Source organism: Diadema antillarum, unplaced genomic scaffold (assembly GCF_040938485.1).
Source record: "Diadema antillarum isolate AM-2024a unplaced genomic scaffold, OU_Dant_1.0 seq00000971_RagTag, whole genome shotgun sequence".
NCBI lineage: Eukaryota > Metazoa > Echinodermata > Echinoidea > Diadematoida > Diadematidae > Diadema > Diadema antillarum.
Genome location: NW_027271814.1, coordinates 209815 through 233260, shown reverse-complemented (window position 1 = coordinate 233260; position 23446 = coordinate 209815). Strand labels below are relative to the sequence as shown.

Below are 23446 nucleotides of genomic sequence, written 5' to 3'. Positions count from 1 at the left end.
CTGGTGGTTTACTTCCTGTTTTTTGTCCCATTCATCGCACAGCCAGCACGTTTTCGTAAAGATTAAGCGCTTGAATAGACACTGTACTTCAGAGCCTCTTTTCTCAGTTCACACTTTTCCTGAGTTTGTGCTTTCTTTCCAATATTTAGATAGGCTAGGAGAGTCCATTTGATTTGAGTTATACATCATTTTAAAGCTTAAAGTCTGCTCTTTCAGAATATGGTCTTAACTAAAAATGCATGTCTGGCGACTTTTTGTTTGTTTTGAGGTGCAGGGTCACATATGTAAAAAAAAAAATAAATTGTTGTGATATGGTATGAGATTGTTATTGTTATTTTCTTGGTAATACTGTGAAGAATGCACTAACTCCATTTATATCATTGCATTTGGGCTTACACACAAACTTGTGCATTGTGTTGTATTGCACCAGGGAGGTAACACCACCTCCCTGATTGCACAGAGCTCCCTGTGCTAAGCATTGTAGCATCTGTAAACACATGAGGGCGGTATTCTACTTCTAGCCTGTCCATCAGTAACACTTTCCAGCACTTCACAAGAAAGTCTCCAGATAACATTCTTCCTGAAATGGCTTCCCACTACCTATGGACATGAGGGAACGAAATGACCCAGTTGATTTTAGACTTCAGGGCCCTATTTCATAAAAGATGTTATAATAGCAACTCTTGCTGGAATGGCAACTTCCCATAGCAACAGCCAATCAAGAAGCTGGATTCTCGCCACTACCACAACAATTTTCATTCCAGCAAGAGTTGCTGTCGTATCAACTTTTTATGAAACGGTGCCCTGATCACAACACAGCTGTGAAGGAACAATATGTTCTTATGTACTGATGTACATAAGAACGTTATGCAATTGGGAGTGTTTATTGTAATTATACCACTGGCAGGTTTGATGATGATCTGAGATTCAAAAACATGACAAACAAAAACAACAACAAAAACAACAAATGGCATAAACATCTACCCCTCAAGTCTGCCATAAACAAAAACATTCTATAATGAAGAAAAACAAAACACCAACGATTTTGTTCCCATTAAGATCATCGAGCACTAATTTTCCCCCAATATATCTTTCCTTCAGTTTAAACATACATGGATGATGAATACTGACATTCAGTGAAAAGACATTGGCTGATAGATGGCACAACTGTCTGATATTAATAATCAAATCATAGTTATGATATCTTGTCAGACACTGCATGGATGTTATGCTGTCAGAGAGAGCTTAGTAAAGATCAAATTGTAACCTCTTAGCTAAAACCTCGTCATTCCACAAAGGTCAAAGTAAATCAGACAGGGACACGTGTCACAGTGGTTATGATAGTAAGGTCTTTCACATGTTTTATCTCATTTAGCCTTCTATCAAGACTGCTTCTATTATTAATCCATTTAGGAATACGTTTCAACAAAACGTACCTGGGTGCACAAACACCAAACCAAAAAACCTAATAAATAATCTAAAAAAAGCCTAATTAGTGGCACAAAATTGTGATAAACAAGATGATTCTTGAAAAAAAAAATCTATCTATTCCAAGAGAATCCCTCACTAATTCTTAGCAATCCATTGAGAGTAACCTTGCAGCTAGTGCATGGGTATTTTCTTTGTTTAAAGCATCCATGAGCACACACTTGGGAACAAGTGAGTGAATAGAAATAATGTATTTCCAGCAATTAAAAAAGGGAAAAAAAATATGGCACCAGCCTCTAATGAAATCATTATACTACAAACATGAGCATCATAAAGCCATTTTGTAACATAATGGCAAATATTCAGTAGGAAGCTTTGACTATAACAAATTTAAAATAATCATTTCCTTGCTAACACTTTATACACAACAATAACATCAATAAAGGCTAAAACTTTATGACACTGTGTCTTATTAAAGCAAGAACCCTATTTCTATTTCAATATCACAACAGACAAGATAAAGACAACAGGAATCCAAATAACTTCAGCTTTCAGAACAGCCATCCCAATGCTCACAGCTGATTGGTTGTTTATACTCTGTTGCCATGGCAGCTAGTACTAGAGTATGTTGCATTGTTGTGGGGTGCTTTGTGAGGCAGGGGCTCAGGGAAGGATTTGATGAGTACAGTGGGGAAAGACTAGTGGCTGAGGGCCTACATCCTGTTCACCAGGCTTGGCTTTGACCTGAGAGGGGAACGGGGTGATCAGACGGAACAGGGATTTTCCTGGGATAAAGGATGGGTACAAGGGGGGGGGGGGGGGGGAGGGGGGCATATAGAGAGAAACATATGGGGAGAGGGGGAGAGATATATACTGAGAGGGGGACGAAATATGAGAGAGCAATATAAAAGCACAGAAAAACACACAAAGAGAGAGAGGGGGATGAGGGAGAGAGGGAAGAAACATGATAGGGACAGACAGCAATTGATAAATTTAACACACAGAGAGAAACATATAAAGATATATATATATATATATATATATATATATATATATATATATATATATATATATGGGGGATACAGAGAGACAGGAGAGAAGAGATATACGGACAGAAACATACAGACAGATCAAAACGATATGGAAACAAAGAGAATGAAGGGAGATAGAGAAAAACAGACAGTGAGAAACATAGACAAGGTTGAGAGGAAGAACTGAAGATCAAATGAGACTTGATAGTGAAATATCTTTACAAAATAAAAGAGATAGTAAACATGAGAGATTATCGCTGCAGATAGAAAGATAAACAGAAAGATGGTTACACTGATAAACAAACAGACTGATTAATACCTAAAGAAACATATCTACTGAGATTGAAAAACATATGAGCTCATGGATTGGCAAAAATATCAAATGTAAACCTTCAGAGACAGTGAGAAAAAGAGGCAAAGCAACATGACATCTGTAGGAAAAAGGAAATTTCTAACAAAGATGATAGAAGGAGAAAAATATACAGACAGGAGGATCAATATAATATATATATATATATATAGAGAGAGAGAGAGAGAGAGAGAGAGAGAGACAGAGAGAGAGAGAGATAAAAAGATAGAAAGATAGATAGATAGATAGATAGGTGGATAGATAGAGAGATAGATAGACAGGTGTATATAGACATATACAGACTGAGACAGACAAGCAGAGAGAAGGAAGGAGATATAGGTGAGCAGAGGAAATAGGAGTGGAGCAGGAAAGAAGGAACGGCAGGTCATTAGCACACATGTGGGAGATGGGGCGAAGTGGGAAATGTGACGAGCCAGAAATAGCACAGTCTACAAATATCTGCAGACAAATACGACCAAGCAAACACCACGATATACGAGGGGACCCCACAAAGGCATGGTCGCACACGAATAGCCTCTACAACTGTGCGGGATTGATTGATGATTGGGAACAATCATCAATATTTAATTATCAGGTTTGTCTTTCTCATCATGTGCCTTCTCATTACCATCCATCAAAAGAGCACCCCACAAAAGAGGGTATCCGGTGACATATTCTTGGCTTGTGAAGTGCCAAGGATTCTGCAACAAGTGTTGTAATTCACTCACATTATCAAAATATTCTCAATGTTGGGATGCTTTTTATAGAAACATTTTCCTGCATTAGATTATAATATGTCATCTCAATTATTGTAACTTCTACAGAGGAAGGAAGATTACTGTAAAATTATTGCATTTCAGAATTACATACAGTAATAAAACAATGATCATTTTTTTCAATGGAGTATGCCTGTGATTTAAAAAAAGAATATAAGAACCAGTTAAATTTTCTGGTGTTCTTCAAATTCCATGAATATCTTCTAGTAAGCAGTTCAAAAACATTCATTTCCCTTGCATAATTTTGACAATGCATTCCTGACGAACATGATAAAAAAGATACCTTTAAGGAGCTGTAATTTTATTTCTAAAAGGCACACCCATCCCCCTTTAAAAAAAAAAGTTTTGAATGATTTTTGACCAATTACTCTGAAGTCCAACATTTGCCTGCAAATGCAACAACCTTGATAAGAGAAAACAACTAACATGCTTTAGGTTTATTAGGCGGTGGATTGACAGCAAAGAGACAATTACATGAAGTAGAAGTTTGAGGGGCTGAGCAGGTAATGGAGTGGGGGAGGGGGGTGGTGGGAGTGGGTAGTAGAAGAGACAGAGAAATGTGACTGGGGTATGATGTCACTCCAGTAATATGGAGAGTTCTCTGAACAAGACAGTGAAGATGTTTCAAAAGAAATTGTGAAGATTGGGTTCCAGCAAAAGGAGGCAACTTGTCTCTGTTAGAAGCAGGTAACGGAATCTGTCAAATATTCAAAAATGTAGGCCAAGAGGTCAAAGTCGATCCTACTGGCAGTTGTTAACTTAGGAAAACCTGATGTAATGCAGGTAGCTAGGAGACTAGGCGATAAGTGACAGGACACGTGAGTTCATATCAGGGCAGTGCAAATATCCCCCGCTCAGAATGCCATGTTTGCTCACTCGCTGGAGAAAACAGATTTGTGACGCGAGGAATCGCAATAGAAATAGCTCACGAACATTCTTGGAGACAGTCAACATCATAAATGCCCTTTTTTTCTTTTCTTTTTAAAATCTGCTCTGTCTCTCTATTATCTCTCACATATACTGGGAGGGAATTTATCACAGCCTAAAGCAATCATAACAGGACTGATTTCCAAATGTTGTGTTTATGACCCATTCTACTTTATCTTTTTATTACTCCTTTACATTTAGTGAGTGATTTCAACATGATTTATTCTCTCACAAGGCACACATACAATGTATTGCATATTTGAAGGCAGGAAGGCTCTGAAATAAACTTGACAAATTTGCCAATCATTGCTGTAGCTAAGAGACAAAAGTTGACAAAAAAATGTTTAGAAACCACATCAATCCTTGAAAGGGTTAGTCCCGATATTTGTGTGACTATATCACATAAGAAGATCTGGCTATGACATCTGAGAACCTAGTACTGTTATACAGAAGTGGCAACTTTTCATGCTGAGCTAATTTCACAGAATGCATTTATCTATTTTTTTTTTCCATGAAATTCTGACAAATTAGAAGTGTGATTATAGACTTTCCAATGACTGAAAAGGCCATTTTATGTTATCTTCCTAAAACATCAACTTCCTCCAATAAGAGAATATAGACACTGCACAAATGAATTGCTCAAACTCCAAAATTCCAATGTAAAACTGTTCTACCCACTTAAGTGGCCATAAAAAGGGGAGTTTGATTGAAGATATCATGAAAATATAAAGGACTTTTTCTAATTGATATGTCATTCCCATTCCACAAATGCATATTTACTGCAATGAAATATCTTTCTTCTTTTCTTTCTCTTTTTTTTGCTTTCACTAATTACTGGTCATAAAATGGCTGCAGGGTAAGAAGGACGGGAGACTTATCAACTTCCTGCAAGCTGAACCTGATTAGTACGGAAAGACACATCAGCCAGTAGTCAGCTGGAAATCTAGTTCTAATTCCACATTTCGGGCTTTAATCCCTTGCTTGAGGGAACTGTGTGTGCTATGCAGTGATCCCATAGGCGATTGTGATGATTTGTAAGTGAGGGGTTAAAGATCTTGTTACAGAGCCGTTTTAACTTTGAGGTAGTGTCCAAGGTTTGGATGGAAGGCATGCATTCTCCAGAGGTAATTTTGGAGAGCCCTTTAATAGCCCGAAGATGAGAGGATGATTAAATCATTATTCTGAAGCCCCTGATAGTGAGGTCACTTTGGCCAAGCGAGGGCTCCCTTGCATTGCAATTTATCTACCCTGTGTTTGGGGAGAAAAGTATTTAACTCAGTTCAAAGCATAAACTTGTATCACCTCACCTATGAATTGCAAAGAGATTGAAATGTGCCTACTGCTCAGAATAGAAGTCTGGAGTTCTCAAAAAATATCTGTTCTTTGTGAACTTACTGAAATGTGCACAGTAAACTATAAAACATCAAGTCCACATTAAATCTGCATGGAGCTAAAAAGCATACCTTAACATGTCTTCTGTCTAAGGGGTTGATCATCAATTCTCAGTACCATGGCATTTCTACATGACAACTAAAAAGTATAGCATTTATGACATATCTAGCCTTTACACTAGTGATGGTGCCACTGAAATAACAGTCAGGGCTTATAAGGCACAGAATCTTTTGCCTATAGATTTCAATATCATTGACAAACACAAATCGGTATTGTGAGTGTATTGCATTGGTGTTTTCCTAAACGTACAGGATATATAATCTTCAAAAGATCATCAATCTGATAAATTTCCCCCAACTCATGCAATCCACCTGTTATAGTTCCTTGCTGACACAAACCCCATTCCATATGAATCATGGACCACTACCCTTGCACATGGATGCCTAAGGTTGTCAAGGAGTGATCCTTGGGTCATGGATTGCCACCAATGCCAAGAAGGACTTTAAGACTCAAGAGGGAGGGGTTGGGGGGTAATGGAATAAGGGTAAGGGGTAGCTTCTCAACCCTGGATGAGCACTGACACATTGTTTTGGTTCTGTCTACCCATCTCCCACGATCTGACTGACTCATTGTCAACATGCTCCCTTATGCACATTTTGCAAGTTAAAAGTGAAGGTGCCCTGATAAGCAAATTTCCATAGAATGTCTGCTATATAATATGCAATGGGCCCATGATGCATAACACCAAAAAACCTGTGTGAATTCAATACTACAAACTTTGTATTTCTACAGAGAGCATTGTGCATTATTCAATGAAACATGCAGGTGGAAATCTTGAAAGTTCCTCTAAAGCTCCGCATTCTGATTCTTTGCCACAGTACAGTGGGTGGAATGTTTCAGTGGATAAGTGTTCATATCAATAATATGTTGCATACATCTAACTCTACTCCCAAACTGCAAGATGCTTTGCAATGAAGAGCTTCCATCATTCCAACAATCTACCACTACATCAGTTTTGGCAACAGAAAGCAGATACTAACTAACCCTTTCAATCCCCTCGGTCAAATGTTTCTTAACAGTATCTATAGGAATGTTGGATGAATGTCCTCAAAGGATTAAAATGAGTACCAGATGTCACTCTAAGTATGAAGTCATGATAATCTGAATAGATATATGTCAAATTATGCATGCATATGTTAATTATACTTGTACATTGTGTTTCCCTTTCAGGATGATTATACTGAAGAGGCGATAGTTGTTTTATGAACATGACAAGGAACAGGACTGACCTTTGCCCCTACGAACTTGGCTGACATCTTGTCCTTTCTCCCAGCTAAGGTCACCAATGTCAGAAGACATGGGCCTGGAGGGAGGGTTGCTGTTGCCCCGTGAAGACACTGGACTGCTGATTGGAAAGTCCTGTGAGAGCGAGAGTGGATGAGTCCAGCAAAATTTCACGGAGGGTGAAAATAGGAGAACATTACTTGTAAGTTACTCAGACCAGACATAAGGTTGCACATATAATCTTTTTTTTTCTTGAATTAAACCATTGGCAATATGTTTAAAGGTAACAACACAGTGAGAACTGAAAATTACAGTCATTCCATTCCTTGACCAAGAATGACAACACTTAATACAGAAAAGTTGGATACTAATATGTATTCCTCAAAAGCATTTTGCTCTTGTACAATTATGCAGAAAGAGAATCTTGTATTTATAGATACACAGTTGAGTACAGCTTCTGCAATGCCAACAGCAATATATACTTTATCACGCTCTTGTGGTGGTGGGTAACATATAACATTATATCACACACAGTTTACTAGTTCAATACAAAATACACTTGTATTTATAAAACACAGACTAAACGTCTAGGCATGCATGTTTCTCTAGATTAGTTTAGCATATGAGAGAGCCAGTCGGTCAGTACTAGGCTTAACTGCTTTCAGACAACATGATATTATTAGATGAGTAGTATCAGTGGCATAGAAATGTAAAATAGACACAGACTAACAGAAATAAAAAATGGCAAAGAAGCAATTCACATTCACTGCTGGAGATTTCCAGGTCTCATCTCTGAACATTCTGTCCTGTTACATTGAATTAGTTTGCTTTGATGCCTCTCTTCCACCTTGATGTGAATAAATCTCCAGCAATGCACAAATCATTATTAAAGTTGGGTTCTTTTCTGCTTGTTTTGTTTTCTTTTAATTCTGGCATTGTAAAGCCTCTTTCTGGTCATGCTTCACAGTCTACAATTCAGCTGACACAATGGGATTCCACAAGATGCCTCTTTCCTCCATCTTAAAAGAAAAAAGAAAAAAAAATATCCCTAGCCTGTGTGAAAATCGTTACTGGATTTATAAGCAGTTAACAAAAAAAAAAAAAGAGAAAAACAGAGCAGGAAAAAAAAATAAATTATGCAGAACGCGGGATAACTTTGAAATCTGCTCCATCGGTGTTCCCACCACCAAGCCCTGTGGATAATCACTTTCAAGGATAGACACAAATCCCAAGTTGGTTGGATCACAAAGCCAAAATGAGACATTTCTGGGTTACCTTCCGAAAGCAAAGTGTCACTGAGACAAAAACATATGGATCTGTTGGCTGTGTTTTGCTTTACTTCAAAAAACTTGGAGAAACATACTCATAATGTTAAGTGAAGGTCAACCTGTCTGCAAGTTGTGCTTGCAACTTTTCTCATCATATTCTCTGCAAACTCTGGATGATCACAGTATTTTATGACTCTAACCAGTGTGGATGCATTCCAGATTTTAGGCTTTACAGCTAAATTTCTGTTTTGACAAAAAGTTGAACAATCTCTTGAGAACTACTGGAAAAAATGTCTTCCAACAGACTGCTCATACATTGCAGTTCTGAGGTCATTAATTTCATTGCCATAAATCAACTCATCATCATCATCATCTATCAAAAGGGTATTATACATCTGTAATACACCTTCCAGCATCAATTTTGGCCTGTAATCCTTATCAATACAAGTTTTCAACACTGTATTTGTTTTTATCTTTTTCAAATGGAATTCCAGTGGATAACTTTTTCACGTAAGTGCTACATCACAGATACAAAAACAACTAGACCTCTTAATATCTGTTGCCTCTCACCTCTAGTAATGAGTCTGCACTTGATTTCGAATGTCTCTGGTCCTTGCCCAGCCCACTGTCAGTACTGCTACCAGGTGCATGATGGGAATGATCCAGAGTTGGAAGGCACAGGGGGTTCTCTTCGGGCAAGATGGGACGCTTGCGCTGTCTGTCTAGGGGTCCATCTGAATTAATCCTGCGATAAACGGGGCTCTGTCCCACCCCTTCCGCTGGGCTCGGGGAGTTGGTATCCTCGCAATTCTCAGAGTACCCCTCCATATTTGGCCACGTTCTCCTGACGTCGCTGTCGTGTTTGAGAGAGGTGGCCCTTCGGAGAGACTTCTCCCCAGAAGGAGCACCTTGGCCATCTTGGTTCGGCCGTAGGATCTGAATCTCCACCTTACTGGCACTGCTCCTTTGTGGAGAGTGTCGCGACAGTTTGGAGCTGCTGAGGCGCAGCTTGATGCGGGAAAGGACTTCTCGAGGCGACACTGATTTTGTCTCCTTGGCACTCTCAGTTATCACCTTTTGTTCTGGAGATGAGTGGGTACTGGACGTGCTACGACTACTTGTCTCTCCAGAAATGTTCAATTTTGAGCTGTCTTCATTGTCTATCCTTTGATGCCTTAGCTCTGCTGGACTCCTACCTTTTCTTGAAGGTGTTGAGCTTTGACTATCACCAAGGGGTGAAGTTCTTGTGTTCATGTTTACCACGATAGGGGAGAGAGGACCAGATGTTCTCCTGTCACTGGCCGGGACCAAGTTCAACGGACTTTCCTCCATGGAAGAGAAAGAGTGACTAGCATTTGGCGCCGGAGTGTTTGGGGTTGGGGAAGATGGAGATGTTGACGAACCTGATTTGGATAGATCCATTAATTCCCGATTGAGCTGGTTGAGCTGAGCAATTAGGTGAAAGTCAGTCTCAATGTCCAGTGGTCTCATGCGGACCTCCTTCATCTCCAGCCGCCCCTCATTGAGAGCCAGAGCAAGACTCTTCTTGCGCTGCCTGAACCCATTCATTTGTTCCTCGTTGTCCCCACCTGGCCTCAGGCTCTGAGCCCTGGGCTTCCCTATTGCACCATTTTTGTGAAGGCGTGACACGTACTCGCGAGCCTGAGGTGAGAGCGACCTGCGATTGTTATTGGTAGTTCTCTCATGTTTACCCGTCCTCGACGAGCCATTGCTGCGAGAGTCCACCAAGGCTTCCCGACTCCCGGAGGAAGTTTTGGGCACACTGCGAACAAATCCACTCGGAGGCATCTCTTCGTCAATCTCATTCGATGGATCATATGTTGCATCCATGTTGGAATTGTTCACGCTAACCGATCCACTGAAGACATCATCATCCATGGTACTATCCTGAGGCATCTTCTGCTTGTTGCTACCGGCAGTTTCTCCAAACACCTCCTTGCTGTCGTCAAATATATCCACCACCACAAAGTTGGGGTGCATCAGCACCTGGTTTCCATTCTGCGGATGTGGTCCTTTGCTGGCTCCGCCCTGTTCTTGCTGCAGGTATTCAAGCTTCTGCCGCAGCTGCTGGGGTTGGAGGACCCAGGGGTTGAAGGAAGACGTTGGAGGCGAGATCCTTCTCTTGAACGGTACTTTTGTCCTACCAGAAGACCTTTTCTTTCCCTCTTCCCCGAGGAGTTGAGGCTTTTTGGAGGGGTCCAATGTAGAACCGTCTTCGTCTTCGCTGGGGTCTATGCCTAAGTGTGGATCACGACTGCCCAGCGCACTCGTCGCCTGCAAGGAGAAACAAGAGAAAAAACTTCTTTCATTGTCTCATCAAGGCTAGTCATCTCTGATGATGAACATCCAGTCAAGCAGGAAATCATATCAGGACATTTCAAACTCACAAATTTGCACCAATGCTACTTTGTAATTGTCAATTGTCTGTTTTCTCAAACAGACAAAAATTGCCTGATGTCATCAGTACAGCAGAGAACATGTGAAAATGTCTCAAAATATCTCAAATAAGAGGAAATAACACATTAGACTAAATTTTACACAGGACTGTGGAGAAAAAGCTTTAAAAACCTAGTTTTGTACTATCGAGAGTGCAAGAGGATAAAAGATTGATTGTCAACACAGAGTTTAGACGGGTGTGGAGTCCTACCCTAATATCCCTTATTACAGTAAGACACCATGATTTCCATATAATATACATGCAAGCTCTGGCATCCAACAAAGTGGCAGTGAGAATCCCTTATTAAGGTCTCGTCTGCGGAGATATTTTCACCCAAGTGAGATGAACCCTAGATTCTGTGAAGATAATGAGAGTTGGTATGGCAACGCTGACGGAATTCAGCCAATCAAGGGGGTGGATAAGCCACACATCCTGATGGCTATCTCCTGACTTTTCTCTCAAAATCGGGGAAAGAACATGTGATTTCATCAGTCAGCTTGAGACGAATGCAATTTTGCCCTGCAATCTAATACGACAAAGAAAGCCCATCACATATACAGTGTATCGATGCAATTACAGCTGTATTTGCAGGATCAGCTCTCTCCACAAATAAACTTGGATCAAACAAAATCCTTTCGACGGTAAAGAAGGGCCATGCAAGTGGTAAGAGTATACTATACATGGGCTGAATTTCATAAGAATCTCTCTGATTTGCTTTGCAAGTGGGTACCAGGGTATGGCCTAAAGCATACTTTACTTCAGCCCTTGCAGGAATGGATACAAACAAGAGTGGAAGGTTGAAATCTGTCCAATAACAGAGGAATATAATATTGTACATGAATAACGAGAGATGAGAATCTGGCTATCAAGGATTTCCGAAGTAGACATGTGTTTTATCACTATCTGCTTTGGCTAATTCCCTGGTTACTCTCCCCCCCCCCCCCCCCCCCCCCCCCCCCACACACACACAAAAGTCCCACAAACACAAACAAATCAACAAATGAAAAAAGAAACTAAACTAAAATCATAAGAAGTATGTCATAACATTTGGGGTAGCCATCTTGAAACACTGTAGTCAAAGGAACGGCAGAAGCACATTACAACTTGCTTTCTCATTTTGACCAACAAATGTTCATTACTGAATTGTTGCCATATTGTGATTAGCATCTGGAAATGTATCTTCTTATCTTCAGCAAACAACTTTTTTACAATTCTGGTGTTATTTTGTATTGCTTTAATGGTTACATACCAGTTTCTAGTATACTTGCAGAGATGGGTCCAGTTTCTTAAATCAGACTTTTCACAGATATCATCACATATATTACAAACACTAAATATATTTCTTTCAGACCAACAGAAAAGGTACCGGTAGATTTCTTGTGTTAAAATGGTCATATAATTTCTGAAACATGTTTTGCAGGGCCATGTGTATGACATTGCAATATGAAAAGCAACTAAAAATAAATAGCTACAGGTGTACAGCAATGATTCCTAATTTCTAATTAAACTAGAAATGTCGCTACAGCGACTGGTTATACCCCTGCCAAACAACATTTCATAAGCTTTGGTCAAAACAACATTTGATAAGCTTTGGTCAAAAAACTGAGGAAGTAGTTAAATCCGCAAGATCTTTCCTTGATCTTCTGCCATTAAAATGCCGTTACCATGGCAACGTACTTTCAGGTACTGTCGAAAAATGCGTCTTGCACATCTACAACCAAAGGCACACATCTGTACCAAGTTTCATGGAAATTGGGCAAAAACTGAGGAAGTAGTTTGCAACACAAAATTTTCCATCATTTTGGCTCATAATATGTGAGCTGTTACCATGGCAACATACTTTTTGTCACTGTCAAGAAATGTGTCATGCTGACCTATATCCTAAGACAAACATTCAATATGAATTCCATGAGAATTGGAAGAACACTGATGAAGCAGTTTTGCCATGAAGCATTTTGCCCTATATTTTACCAATAACATGCCGTTACCATGGCAACGCACTTTTTGCCACTGCGGAAATATGTGTCTTGCACATTAACATATTCAGATGAACATCTGTACCTAATTTCATAAAAATTGATCAAAAACTGTGGGAGGAGTTCGCGACGCAAGATTTGTACCCATTTTTGCCCATAATATGCCGTTACCATGGCAACATACTTTTGGGTACTGTCAAAAAATACGTCTTGCACATCTACAACCCAAGGCACACATCTGTGCCAAGTTTTATGGGAATCGGTTGAAAACGAGGAAGTAGTTCGCGACGCAAGATTTGTACCCATTTTTGCCCATAATATGCCGTTACCATGGCAACGTACTTTTGGGTAATGTCAAAAAATACGTCTTGCACATCTACAACCCAAGGCACACATCTGTGCCAAGTTTTATGGGAATCGGTTGAAAACTGAGGAAGTAGTTCGCGACGCAAGATTTGCAACGGACTGACCGCCCGACCGACCGCCCGACCGACCGCCCGACCGCCCGCCCGACCGACCGCCCGACCGACCGCCCGACCGCCCGACCGCCCGACCGACCGTCCGCTGATTCCTATATACCCCCTTCAAACTTCGTTTGGCGGGGGTATAAAAAAGAATACACAGGAGATCTGTAGAGCACATACATTGTGATGTTTCATCTCTTACAGTTACACATAAAGAATAACAGAACAAAAAATGATATGATTATGAATTAACAAACTTGCAACCAGTGCAATCTCTTAGTGGTCATGTATATAGTAAATCCAAACTCACAGTTACAAACAAACAAATACTTTCTGCACCGTACTTGTTCCAACTTAAGACCATGCACCACTACCATGAAGGGTCCCACATATATGTGCTTAAAATCTTACCTTTATTATAGGAAAAAGAGAGGCAAAACTTTAGAACTGTTCCGTGATAAAATTCCAGAATACACAGACTACCGGACTAACCGGCCTGTAAGTTAACCAGAAGTTTGTGATAGGTACTGTAGTGTTGACCGAGCACTAGGCCTTCAAATCGTCAAACGTCAACCTATGTACATGCATTGCCTTTTATCACGCAATGCTAAGAGCAGAGTCCATGGAGGGCGACCAAACAGTGCCAAAAACAACCTCCAAATAATCAGGCAATGAAGGTTCAGGTAGTGAGGTTGTTGTTTTCTCTCTCCTCTCTCGCTCTTTCTCTCTATTGCTCTGCGCAAATTTCCTAATTGAATTTTCGCAAACTTCACAACGGCTCCCGTTTTTTGTATTGTTGTTGTTTTAAACTCTCTTCCCAAGTCTTGCGAGCCAGGTGGACGGATGTTTCCTTCCTGCAATCCTGTACAACTGTGAGCTGATAACGAGATAAGGCGTGAGAATCTAAAGCGCAGGGGTTATCGTGTTACAATCGGCATTTGTCCGATTGTTGGCCTCCACTGACGACTGTCTGTGCAACCAAATTGTACAATGTATGTGGGTTTATGAGACTCCTTTATTTCACAACTGAATGATTTAGATCAGATAAGAAGTCGAATTCTTGTTGTATTTGTTTTAATATTTTGTTTGACACACAAAAAGAAAGGCATCATTCATTTTTCTTTGTATCATGTGCAGGTGGCGGAGGCACAATTGTTCCAACGTTCTATGCGTTCTCTCCTGAAATTCATAATAGCCTTGATATCTTTCTACAAATAAGAATTGAATCAAACTGAACGGAAGTGGCAATATTGTTCATGAAACCTGATCAAGGTAATCACAGACTAAACTGCCACTGCATTATAATCAGAGGTTCAGAGTGCACAAAACCTAGAGGGATTTATAGTTTTGGTTGAGACCTAATTTCAGGTTTCTAACATTTTTTGGTGAGGTAATGAGAAACCTCTAATGAAATATGAAAGAGCATGTAATTCTATGAGGAATTCAATGTTTATTTGATGAAAATTGGTTTTGAAATGGCTGAGATATCCAAAAAAGAGCAATTCTAATAAAGTGTGGGACCCACACTTTATTACGATTGCTTTGTCTTACTTTGTTCTTGGATGTTTCAGTCATTCCAAACCTGATTTTCATCAAATAAACTTTGAATTCCTCTTAAAATGGTATGCTCGGTACTATATCATAAGTGCTTTCTTGGTATCTCGAAAAAAGTTAAAAGCCCAATTCTCATCTCCACCAATACTGTACCATCCCTTTAACCGACCATGGCAATGATCACTATCAAAATCTGTTACTCATTACAGGTACTTTAAGAAGAATACAGAAACCATACAGTATCACGGAAATAATTAGTACATCCTAGAACCAGTATCTTTTCACAACATAAAAGAGTTACTACATTACCAGACTCTCTTTCTTCTTTCTCTCTCCCACCTTCCATCTTTCCTTTTAAAAATATATTGAAACTACAAAACTGAAGGGACCAAACAATCCCTTCTGAAACCTAATCAAATACAATTTCAGGATGATCAGACAGAAATCATTGCATATACGTCACAGACTTATTACTTCCTTAAAGCAGCAAGCGTTTCAATATAATTTCCGGACACTCATTTTTGTTTTTAAAAGGACAATCCCTCTTCAACCAAAGCAGGCAAGTGTCTTTTGATAGATGATTGTTTCAAAGGTGAACATGAGAGACACATATATAGTGAGAATCTCTACATTTTAGTGAGTTCTTAAAAAGGTCATGATCTGGCCGTAGGTTGCACCGCCTTGTGCCCATTCCATCGAGCAAATATTCCCGGTTGATAAGTCATGGAAAACTAACAAGGACCAGCAAATAGTGCGTGACTTCTTGAGCTTGCAAAGCATATAATTAAACCCATAATTGCCGGGGGGAATTGTTTGCAGCAGAGGTGCTAAAACCGTGCTGGTCAGATGTATGAGGACAGTACGCATGCTTAAAGAGAATTTATAAAACAAATAATGATAGCATGGAAGTCATCCGTCCTGGTTCCCTTAGCCTTTTTCCAAGCCCTTTGTTGTTTGGCGTCAACAGTCAAAGCAAAACTGAGTGCATTTGTGTGTGGACAAACTATGAGCTCTGCATATGATATGATTAAAACTTAATCAGTGGTCACTCTGATGAACGAAACAGCTAAGTTTTCCCATTGACCGGCAATGTGAAATATATACTACATGAATAAAAGTTTCTTGGAATATGTTTGAGTTCTGCTGATTAATTGGCTATGATTTTGCCAGGCAAACACAACTACTTCCTGATAATCTGTGCAATCATACATTATCATAACCTTTAAACCATGATTTCTTAGATCTGTATAATGTTATTATTCGGGATAAGCTACTCACTTTATCCTTTTATAGCAAACATCAACAACCGTGTTGAGCATGTCCCTAAACAGAAGAGCAATACAATTGTTCAGCGTCAGTCCAGCAATGTAGAAACAAGGAAGGGCTGAAAGTTGGGGAACTGACAAAATGTTATCGACATTGTCCTTTGCCTTGTACATCCAATTTTTCTTGGAATAAACTGACAATGCCAAAAACAAGAGGTCACGGCTAAAATACCTACGTCAACCAGGAACTTGATATCACTTTCTAAGAATAGAGATATCCTCAGTGCTTGCATTATTTTCTCTGAACATCATGTGGAACTTCAAACATAATTTCAACCAGCCCAATAAATACGAGAAGCGCAAATATGCATATCGAAGTTCAGCGACTTCTTTCAGCTTTTATTGCTATGGTGAAGAGCACATCTTGGCATTCGTCTACTGTATTTGCTGCGGATAATATTGGTTGAATCCTACAATTTTAACCATGAAATGAGAGCTTTCCCTTCCTGTAATAGATGTCAGTTCTGTTATACAGAATGATGTACTGTAAAAGTGGAAATTTTCGCAGTGGGGTCATTTTTGTGCATTTTATGCATCATGACACTAGCGTGAAAATAAAAGCAAGCAGATCTTTGCTTGTTATGATTACAACTTGATATTTTGATTCTGCAGAATAGAAAACATGCAAAATTCATCCTACTCAGCCGAGCACAAAAAGTTACTCTTGCAAAAATTACATTTACAGTAGTTGATGACTGATATGAAATTTTTAGTTTGGGATCAAACATCTTTTGAGCTGGTTCTTTGAGTTAAAAGTGATTTATCCATCTACTTCATTTACGAAGCCTCTGGGGAATTGCAATATATTGGGTAATTGAGCATAAAGGAAAATTAAAAAGTACTCTCAAAAGACCAAGAAGAACATGGTGCCTATAAACCAGTTTTCTCCCATCATAAGTACATGTACTTTTCTTAAGGCAGGACACAAAGATTTGTTGCATTTCAAAGTATGAAATGTGTCAGTCGCCAATATTCAGCAGATTTTTCAACTCATACTTGCAGTCAAAGGGCATTAAAGGACATTAAAAAATCCCAAACAGAAATGCCACCATCAATCAATGCCACAGAAAGATATCAGATTGGAACCCTACAGTAACAGAGTGGCTTAATTTGGGGAATTGATAAATTGGTTTTTCGCTGTTGTGACTGCAAACACACGTAGAAAAGCAAGGCACACAAATAACGTTATTTACCTCCAGACTCGGTTCCCAATAACAACGGCATATCTGAATTCCACAGGTTTGCAGAATGGCATACATTGATAAGGTATCTCCAAGTGAAGAAAAGGAAAGGAGAGAAAGAAAAAAAAACCCCACAGTGGTAGAGCAGAATAATATAATCCAATTAAGACTTCGTCCGATTGCCTTAGAGGGTTCACGTGAGAGACATGGTTAGCACTTTGACGAAGAAAGATTCAGGAAAGAGCGCAGACGACAGTCTTGATTGCACCTTGCTTGTTGCTTTGACGAGCGAGCTACCGACCCCCTTGCATGCGGTTACAAAGTAGCGTATCCCTTCCCATGCGAGTAACCTTTTCCCCCAGTCTCAACGCAAGGCTGACTCGATAAAGTCTGTTCCACAGTCACATCACTCAAGTTGTAGCCACTTGTGCAAATTAACCCTTTGCATGCCAACTGTCACGGAAAACCCCTTAGAAGTGTATAATATGATACTGGCCAAAGTGCCAGGCACTGAAAGGGTTAGCCCAATGCCTCCATGATTAGTAAACATCTACAGGTTCTATACATGGTTTGTCTGAATCCTCTCATCAAGCTTACAAAAAAAAATATCACAGATCAATTGACAAAAGTGTGTTTGGAACAAGTGAATTAATGACACATTTCTTCACGATGTTTCAATATTCATAAAAATTCACAAACTATTGAAATCATCCGTGTCTCAGAAATGTTTGTAAAAATGTTACAACATTTTTGGTTGGCTATTCTCAGCTATGCACAAGCTTCAAAGTGCAGTATAAACAGTCAGCCATTTTCCCCCGTAATTATCACACCATGTAGAAATTACATGTCTCAATAATGTACTTTCCATCAGGATCTACTATAGCTTTGAATGGTGACATTAAATAATTCTACAAAGGGAACCTCTTTGAGCACAGCCAACATGATATCATTATATGTTATATACACACACACAATCAAAAGCAACATCCCACAGCAAATGCTACTTCAAGCTAATGTGATATCCATCTCCGATTTGCACGTATATTATACATACATGTATAAATCATTGCATGAAGCATTCAAAGCATTGAACATATAGAAGTGGAGGGCCTATACTTCTCTATGCTGCTCAGAAAAGGTAACAATTTAAAAGTTTTGATAATTTGCTGTGTCAGCAATACGACAACAGCATTTTGATATGTAGACATGTCAATACACAAAAATAGGGTCAAGCCTGGGACAGAGACTAGCCCTACCCACAGACAAGTTTAAAAAAAAAACACACACTTTTTGCTGTAAAGAAGAGACCAAGGAGGAAGGTGATTCAGGAGCCCCGTAATGAGCATAAATTAACGCAATAACAGCCTCATTTGACCTGGTTGAATATGTCCTGAGCATAGTGCACGAAATTATCCTATAGAAAGTATATTTGCTTTCTTTCAGTCGCTGAAAAAAAAAAAATCTGGCACAGCTATCTGATCTCACTGAATTGATGGAGTTGAAGACATTGGTTAAATCAACAGCAAAATGATGACATCTGATTGCTTCTATTGGAATGAACCTTAAAAAAAAGCATACTGTGGTAACTGGCAAGGTGTTTGTGCCATCCTAAAATCGGACTCTAAAATCCGCCAGTTGTTTTCAAATTCTATGAGGATGTTGGCCTGTTCAGTTGACAGGAAGACAAACCAGGATACAATTCATTAGCAAGGTATGCCGGCCAGGTAGCGGCCAATCACGTTCCAACCTCGCCGCCAAGTCATGGCGATTTACTACTCGATGTGTGGCAGACAAATGCAAATCAGCATGGTTGGTATGAATGACTGTCATCTCTCCCTTTCTCTCTCTCCCCTTCTCTATCTATTATTATCTCTATCTCTCTGTGTATATTTCTACTTCTATTTCTATTTCTATTTCTATTTCTATTTCTATTTCTATCTCTATCTCTGTCTGTATATTTCTATTTCTATCTCTCTCTCTTTGTATAGTTCTATCTCTCTGTTACACTGTGTATATATTTATTTCCACATCTGAATCTCTTGTCACAGAGCACTGTAAAAATAACTGGTGATATTCAATTCTATCAAAAGTATCCTTTTTTCTTTTCCAACATTTTTTTTTTCCGGCTACTTAATAGATAACGAAAAAATAGTAATACATGAATTACATATATGTAAGGATATCATCCTCAACCCAACGGGCTGATTTTGCTAAAACACGCATTTCCCATACACACTTACCCATACATACTTGGGACTCATCTTGAATGGTTTAATGCCTCCAAAACAAAATTGCTAAGTCCATTATCATCCGATGGAAACACAATAAAAAATGAATAAAGTGGGTCAATACCAAGGGAGTTCAAACAGAGTTCAAAGGAAGATGTACATATTATTCCATTTTACGAAGATTGATCCCCCTGACCTTATAGCCAAAATCATATCAAAAGGATCTAGAATTTTCATGAATAGAGAGGCAAAGGAAATTAAAGAATTTACATTCCATATCAATATAATGCTTTGTATTTATATGTCTCATAGAAGCTGTTTTCTGCATTTTTCTTACCTTTCTCTTCCTGACCAACTGATCGCTCTGATTCTGTTTGTCCACTGAACTGATCTCTGCTATTATTCCTGTGTTTGTGTCTCGTGGCCTCTCCTCCCTCTCCCCTCTCGTTCTTTCTTCCTCTCTCTCACTGTAGACACACCCTCCACCCTTTTGTCAAATAATGTTACCGGAGTCAAACATGACTTGATTGGTAGAAGATGGCTCATTAAACAGTCCTTTGAAGGTGATCCAGCTTGACGAGAAAGAAATGTTCCTCCAATCAAACAAGCGACATCCCTCGACCACTCGTTCACTGGTCATTTAGAGGCTCATTAAGTATCACTTTGCCCTATACAAGAGGAGAACCGAGATGGTATAATTTTAAAAGGAATCAGGCTGTTATCTTTTCCAGGTGCTTTCCTTCTCAAAGGCCAGATGATCACATTTCATGCCATTCCATAACCCTGTCTGCACTTGAGACAGAATCACACGCTTCAAAAATTTGACCTAGACCTATACGCTTTGCTGGTTACCTTTAGGATTTTAGGAGAGAGAAACAACGCAAAACAAAGCCCTTATGTCCTTGTCACTAAACATGTAACATAGAAAATACAGGCACTGTAGAAGTGGCTTAATTTTGAGGGTGCCACAAACCAACATTATTGATTACGTGGAACAACCACAATTCACTTTTTGGCAACATTGATTTGCATGCACCGGTCCAATGGCTTAAGTGAGCAAGAGAGTTACACTGTACAAAAAATTAATAGATGAAAAATTAATGTACCACTACCATACCATTGAGATAAATCCTGTTCAAACAACAAGCTGAACTAACAGGTTGAAAGAAATGTGTTTATTTAGTGAATGTGAATAGGGTCTTATGTCTGAGTACTTGCTCTGAATGACAAAGTTGGCTTCCTTGACTCTTCTCCCCGATGCCTTTGTACAATTGTAACGAAATCTCGTGGCTCGAGTATTGATGTGTCTTGCCACGTCAACCATGAATAAATACGGCATTCGGTTTCTCAAACGCGTCGTAACACTACACTGTGCTCCATTCCCAAGGAGCACTGGCTTTGGTTGATGTGAGATTGAAAGGCTGAAGTGTTTTTCCCTTCAAGAGAATACATTTAATTCACTAGCACTGAAGTTACTGGCCAATGTGTTTTACAATCTGTACCTTCCCTAGCACATCTGATCTGAATACATAAGTAATTATAAGTTTTGCCTTTTTTTCTTCTTCTTCTTTTAGGGGGACTGGAAGCTTGCCATGAAATGCTACTTACAGTTTAATTTCCATATTTCTCACAACCCTCTATAGAAAGTCTTCACCTAAACTTGACAAGATGACATCAAACATTGCATTAAACATTTAGAATTGATTTGTATTGCCAACCAAACAAGCATACAGTCATTTCATGTATCTAGAGATCACTTTATATACAATACACCAATGGAGAAGAAAATTTTCATGAACAACTTTGCTATCAAGCATTGCTCCTGTGCAACACCATGTCCTCTACTGTTCAACATGACTTTGCTTCTCAGCTACTATGTGCAAACTTCAATGTACAGAGTTTAACAGCAATGTTAAACATAGCCGTCAAATAGATCAGAAAGTTGATACCACAGATCAGATGACCCATACTACTTCATGTCATATAATGCTATGGGAAATCCATCTAGTTCATGGACTCTTATATGACAGGCTATCAACTACCAAAGTGTTAAGTCATAGCCATTCATCACCATGGAAACTGCTTCTTAACAATCACATCTGGCCAGAATATCTGTGGACACTATTCCTAACCATGCTCACACCTGGTTCCAATCCAAGCCACAGTATAACAAGATACTGTGGCATCATCATTTTTGGTACTCTATTTGGAGAATAGAGAGGCTAGCATGCAGTCTCCTCATTGGCTGAAGGTCAAGTCATGTGACTCAAACTTATCAAACAGGGCCAAGCTGATCTCCTTGGGAATTCCTGAATTTCTTCTGATAGACTGACAAACTGGCACATCTCAGAATAGATATTGCATCAAACCCCATGTGCAAAACCATGCTCCATAATCAACAAACACACCCAGTGACATTCCAGTCTCACTGAGCAGACAGCACAGAACATTTGCTCAGCTGTCCCCAGATTTTCAACATTATTAAATAATGTGAAATTAAGAATAAAAAACCTCTTGTTTCCCATCAAAATAACATTTTGCCTATACCACATTGGTCACAACATATCTGCCATTGTGTCACAAAATAAATCCTACATACATGTACACTACATAGCTGCTCAGATATGTCCTATATCTCAAAATATCTCCAAACGTACAGTAAGGTAACAAACATAACATGAAAAAAAAAACACATTCCATCATCTTTTAACACAATGTGACCACATTGAATCAGCCTGTGGTCAACCATGGTGTTAGCAGGCCACTATCAAACTTTCAAGACTTGGTTTGAGAAATGGCCGCAGAAAGATAAATGATGTTTGACATCCTACAAGAAATTATGAATGAATGGCAGCAAAGCACCACGATGCAACATCCAATCAAATGCATCTGTAGGAGAAAAATAATGCATTTTAGATGCACAACAGTTGTCTCCAATGGCAGTATTACTGAAGTCAGAGAATTACACAAAATGGACACACAAGATGTTTCACGAGTGTACAAGGCATTGTCTCTGGCCAGAATGTGAGAAAACGGATAATTAATTGGTACTTGCATGTGCTGATGACGAACCTCGGCTGATAACTAAAACGAGGTGGAAGCACCCCATCTGGTACCACCTGTGACCAACAAGACAAGGCCCATGGCAAACCTACCTTGTGATTAAAAAAGTAATGTTCTGCACCTCATCATGATCCACACACCGAATACAAAGCTCTGGTATGCCTAATCACGAATATATCCCAAAAGGTGAGGTAAAACAAGATAAATGACACTCAGTCCTTGAAATGTGATTAAGGAAAAGACCTATCTGTATTCCTTTCGTGCAATTGTGGTTTAAACGATAGCAGTCTTCCTCTGGAATGTATAGGTGTCCCTCCTACCTGCATTTATATGACACTTCAATCGCTTTATTTGACGACTTCCATTTGCTTGTGACAGTAGTGTACATCCAAGTGATTCCATGAGAATAATACTTTGCTAAGAGGCCTCTTCTTCCTATGGGATGATGTGTGCGAATTGATTTCCTGCTTTAATTCCACTCTGCAAATTCCTCTGTGGCTTTAGAATCTGTTTCTGCCTTTCAGCGGAGGCTCCGCGGATGAGGGCATGAATTGAAAAGAACCTGGTTGCCCTTTGTGCGGGAGGTGATAATAGGTCTAGTCCCGCAGCACAAAACAGCAGTTGGCACAACACTCCGCGCCACAGTGCTGGAAGCACCATTGTGGACACCCCAAATACTTCCAACCCACTGGTATTAAGATTCTATGGAATCCTAAGGGGAATAACTTTGGACAAAAAAAGG

At 39.4% G+C, this 23446-nt stretch overlaps 1 protein-coding gene across 1 annotated transcript in view; it reads right to left on the bottom strand.

The window, feature by feature from the left end:
- Nucleotides 1–23446, bottom strand: part of LOC139741979 (uncharacterized) — a 92415-nt gene that overhangs the window by 31827 nt on the left and 37142 nt on the right. The window contains exons 2-3 of the mRNA XM_071652543.1: nt 9026–10750; nt 7193–7322 (exon numbers count right to left, since the gene is read on the bottom strand). Of these exons, the coding sequence (XP_071508644.1) occupies nt 7193–7322; nt 9026–10750 (1855 nt within the window). The remainder of the gene's footprint in view (nt 1–7192; nt 7323–9025; nt 10751–23446) is intronic.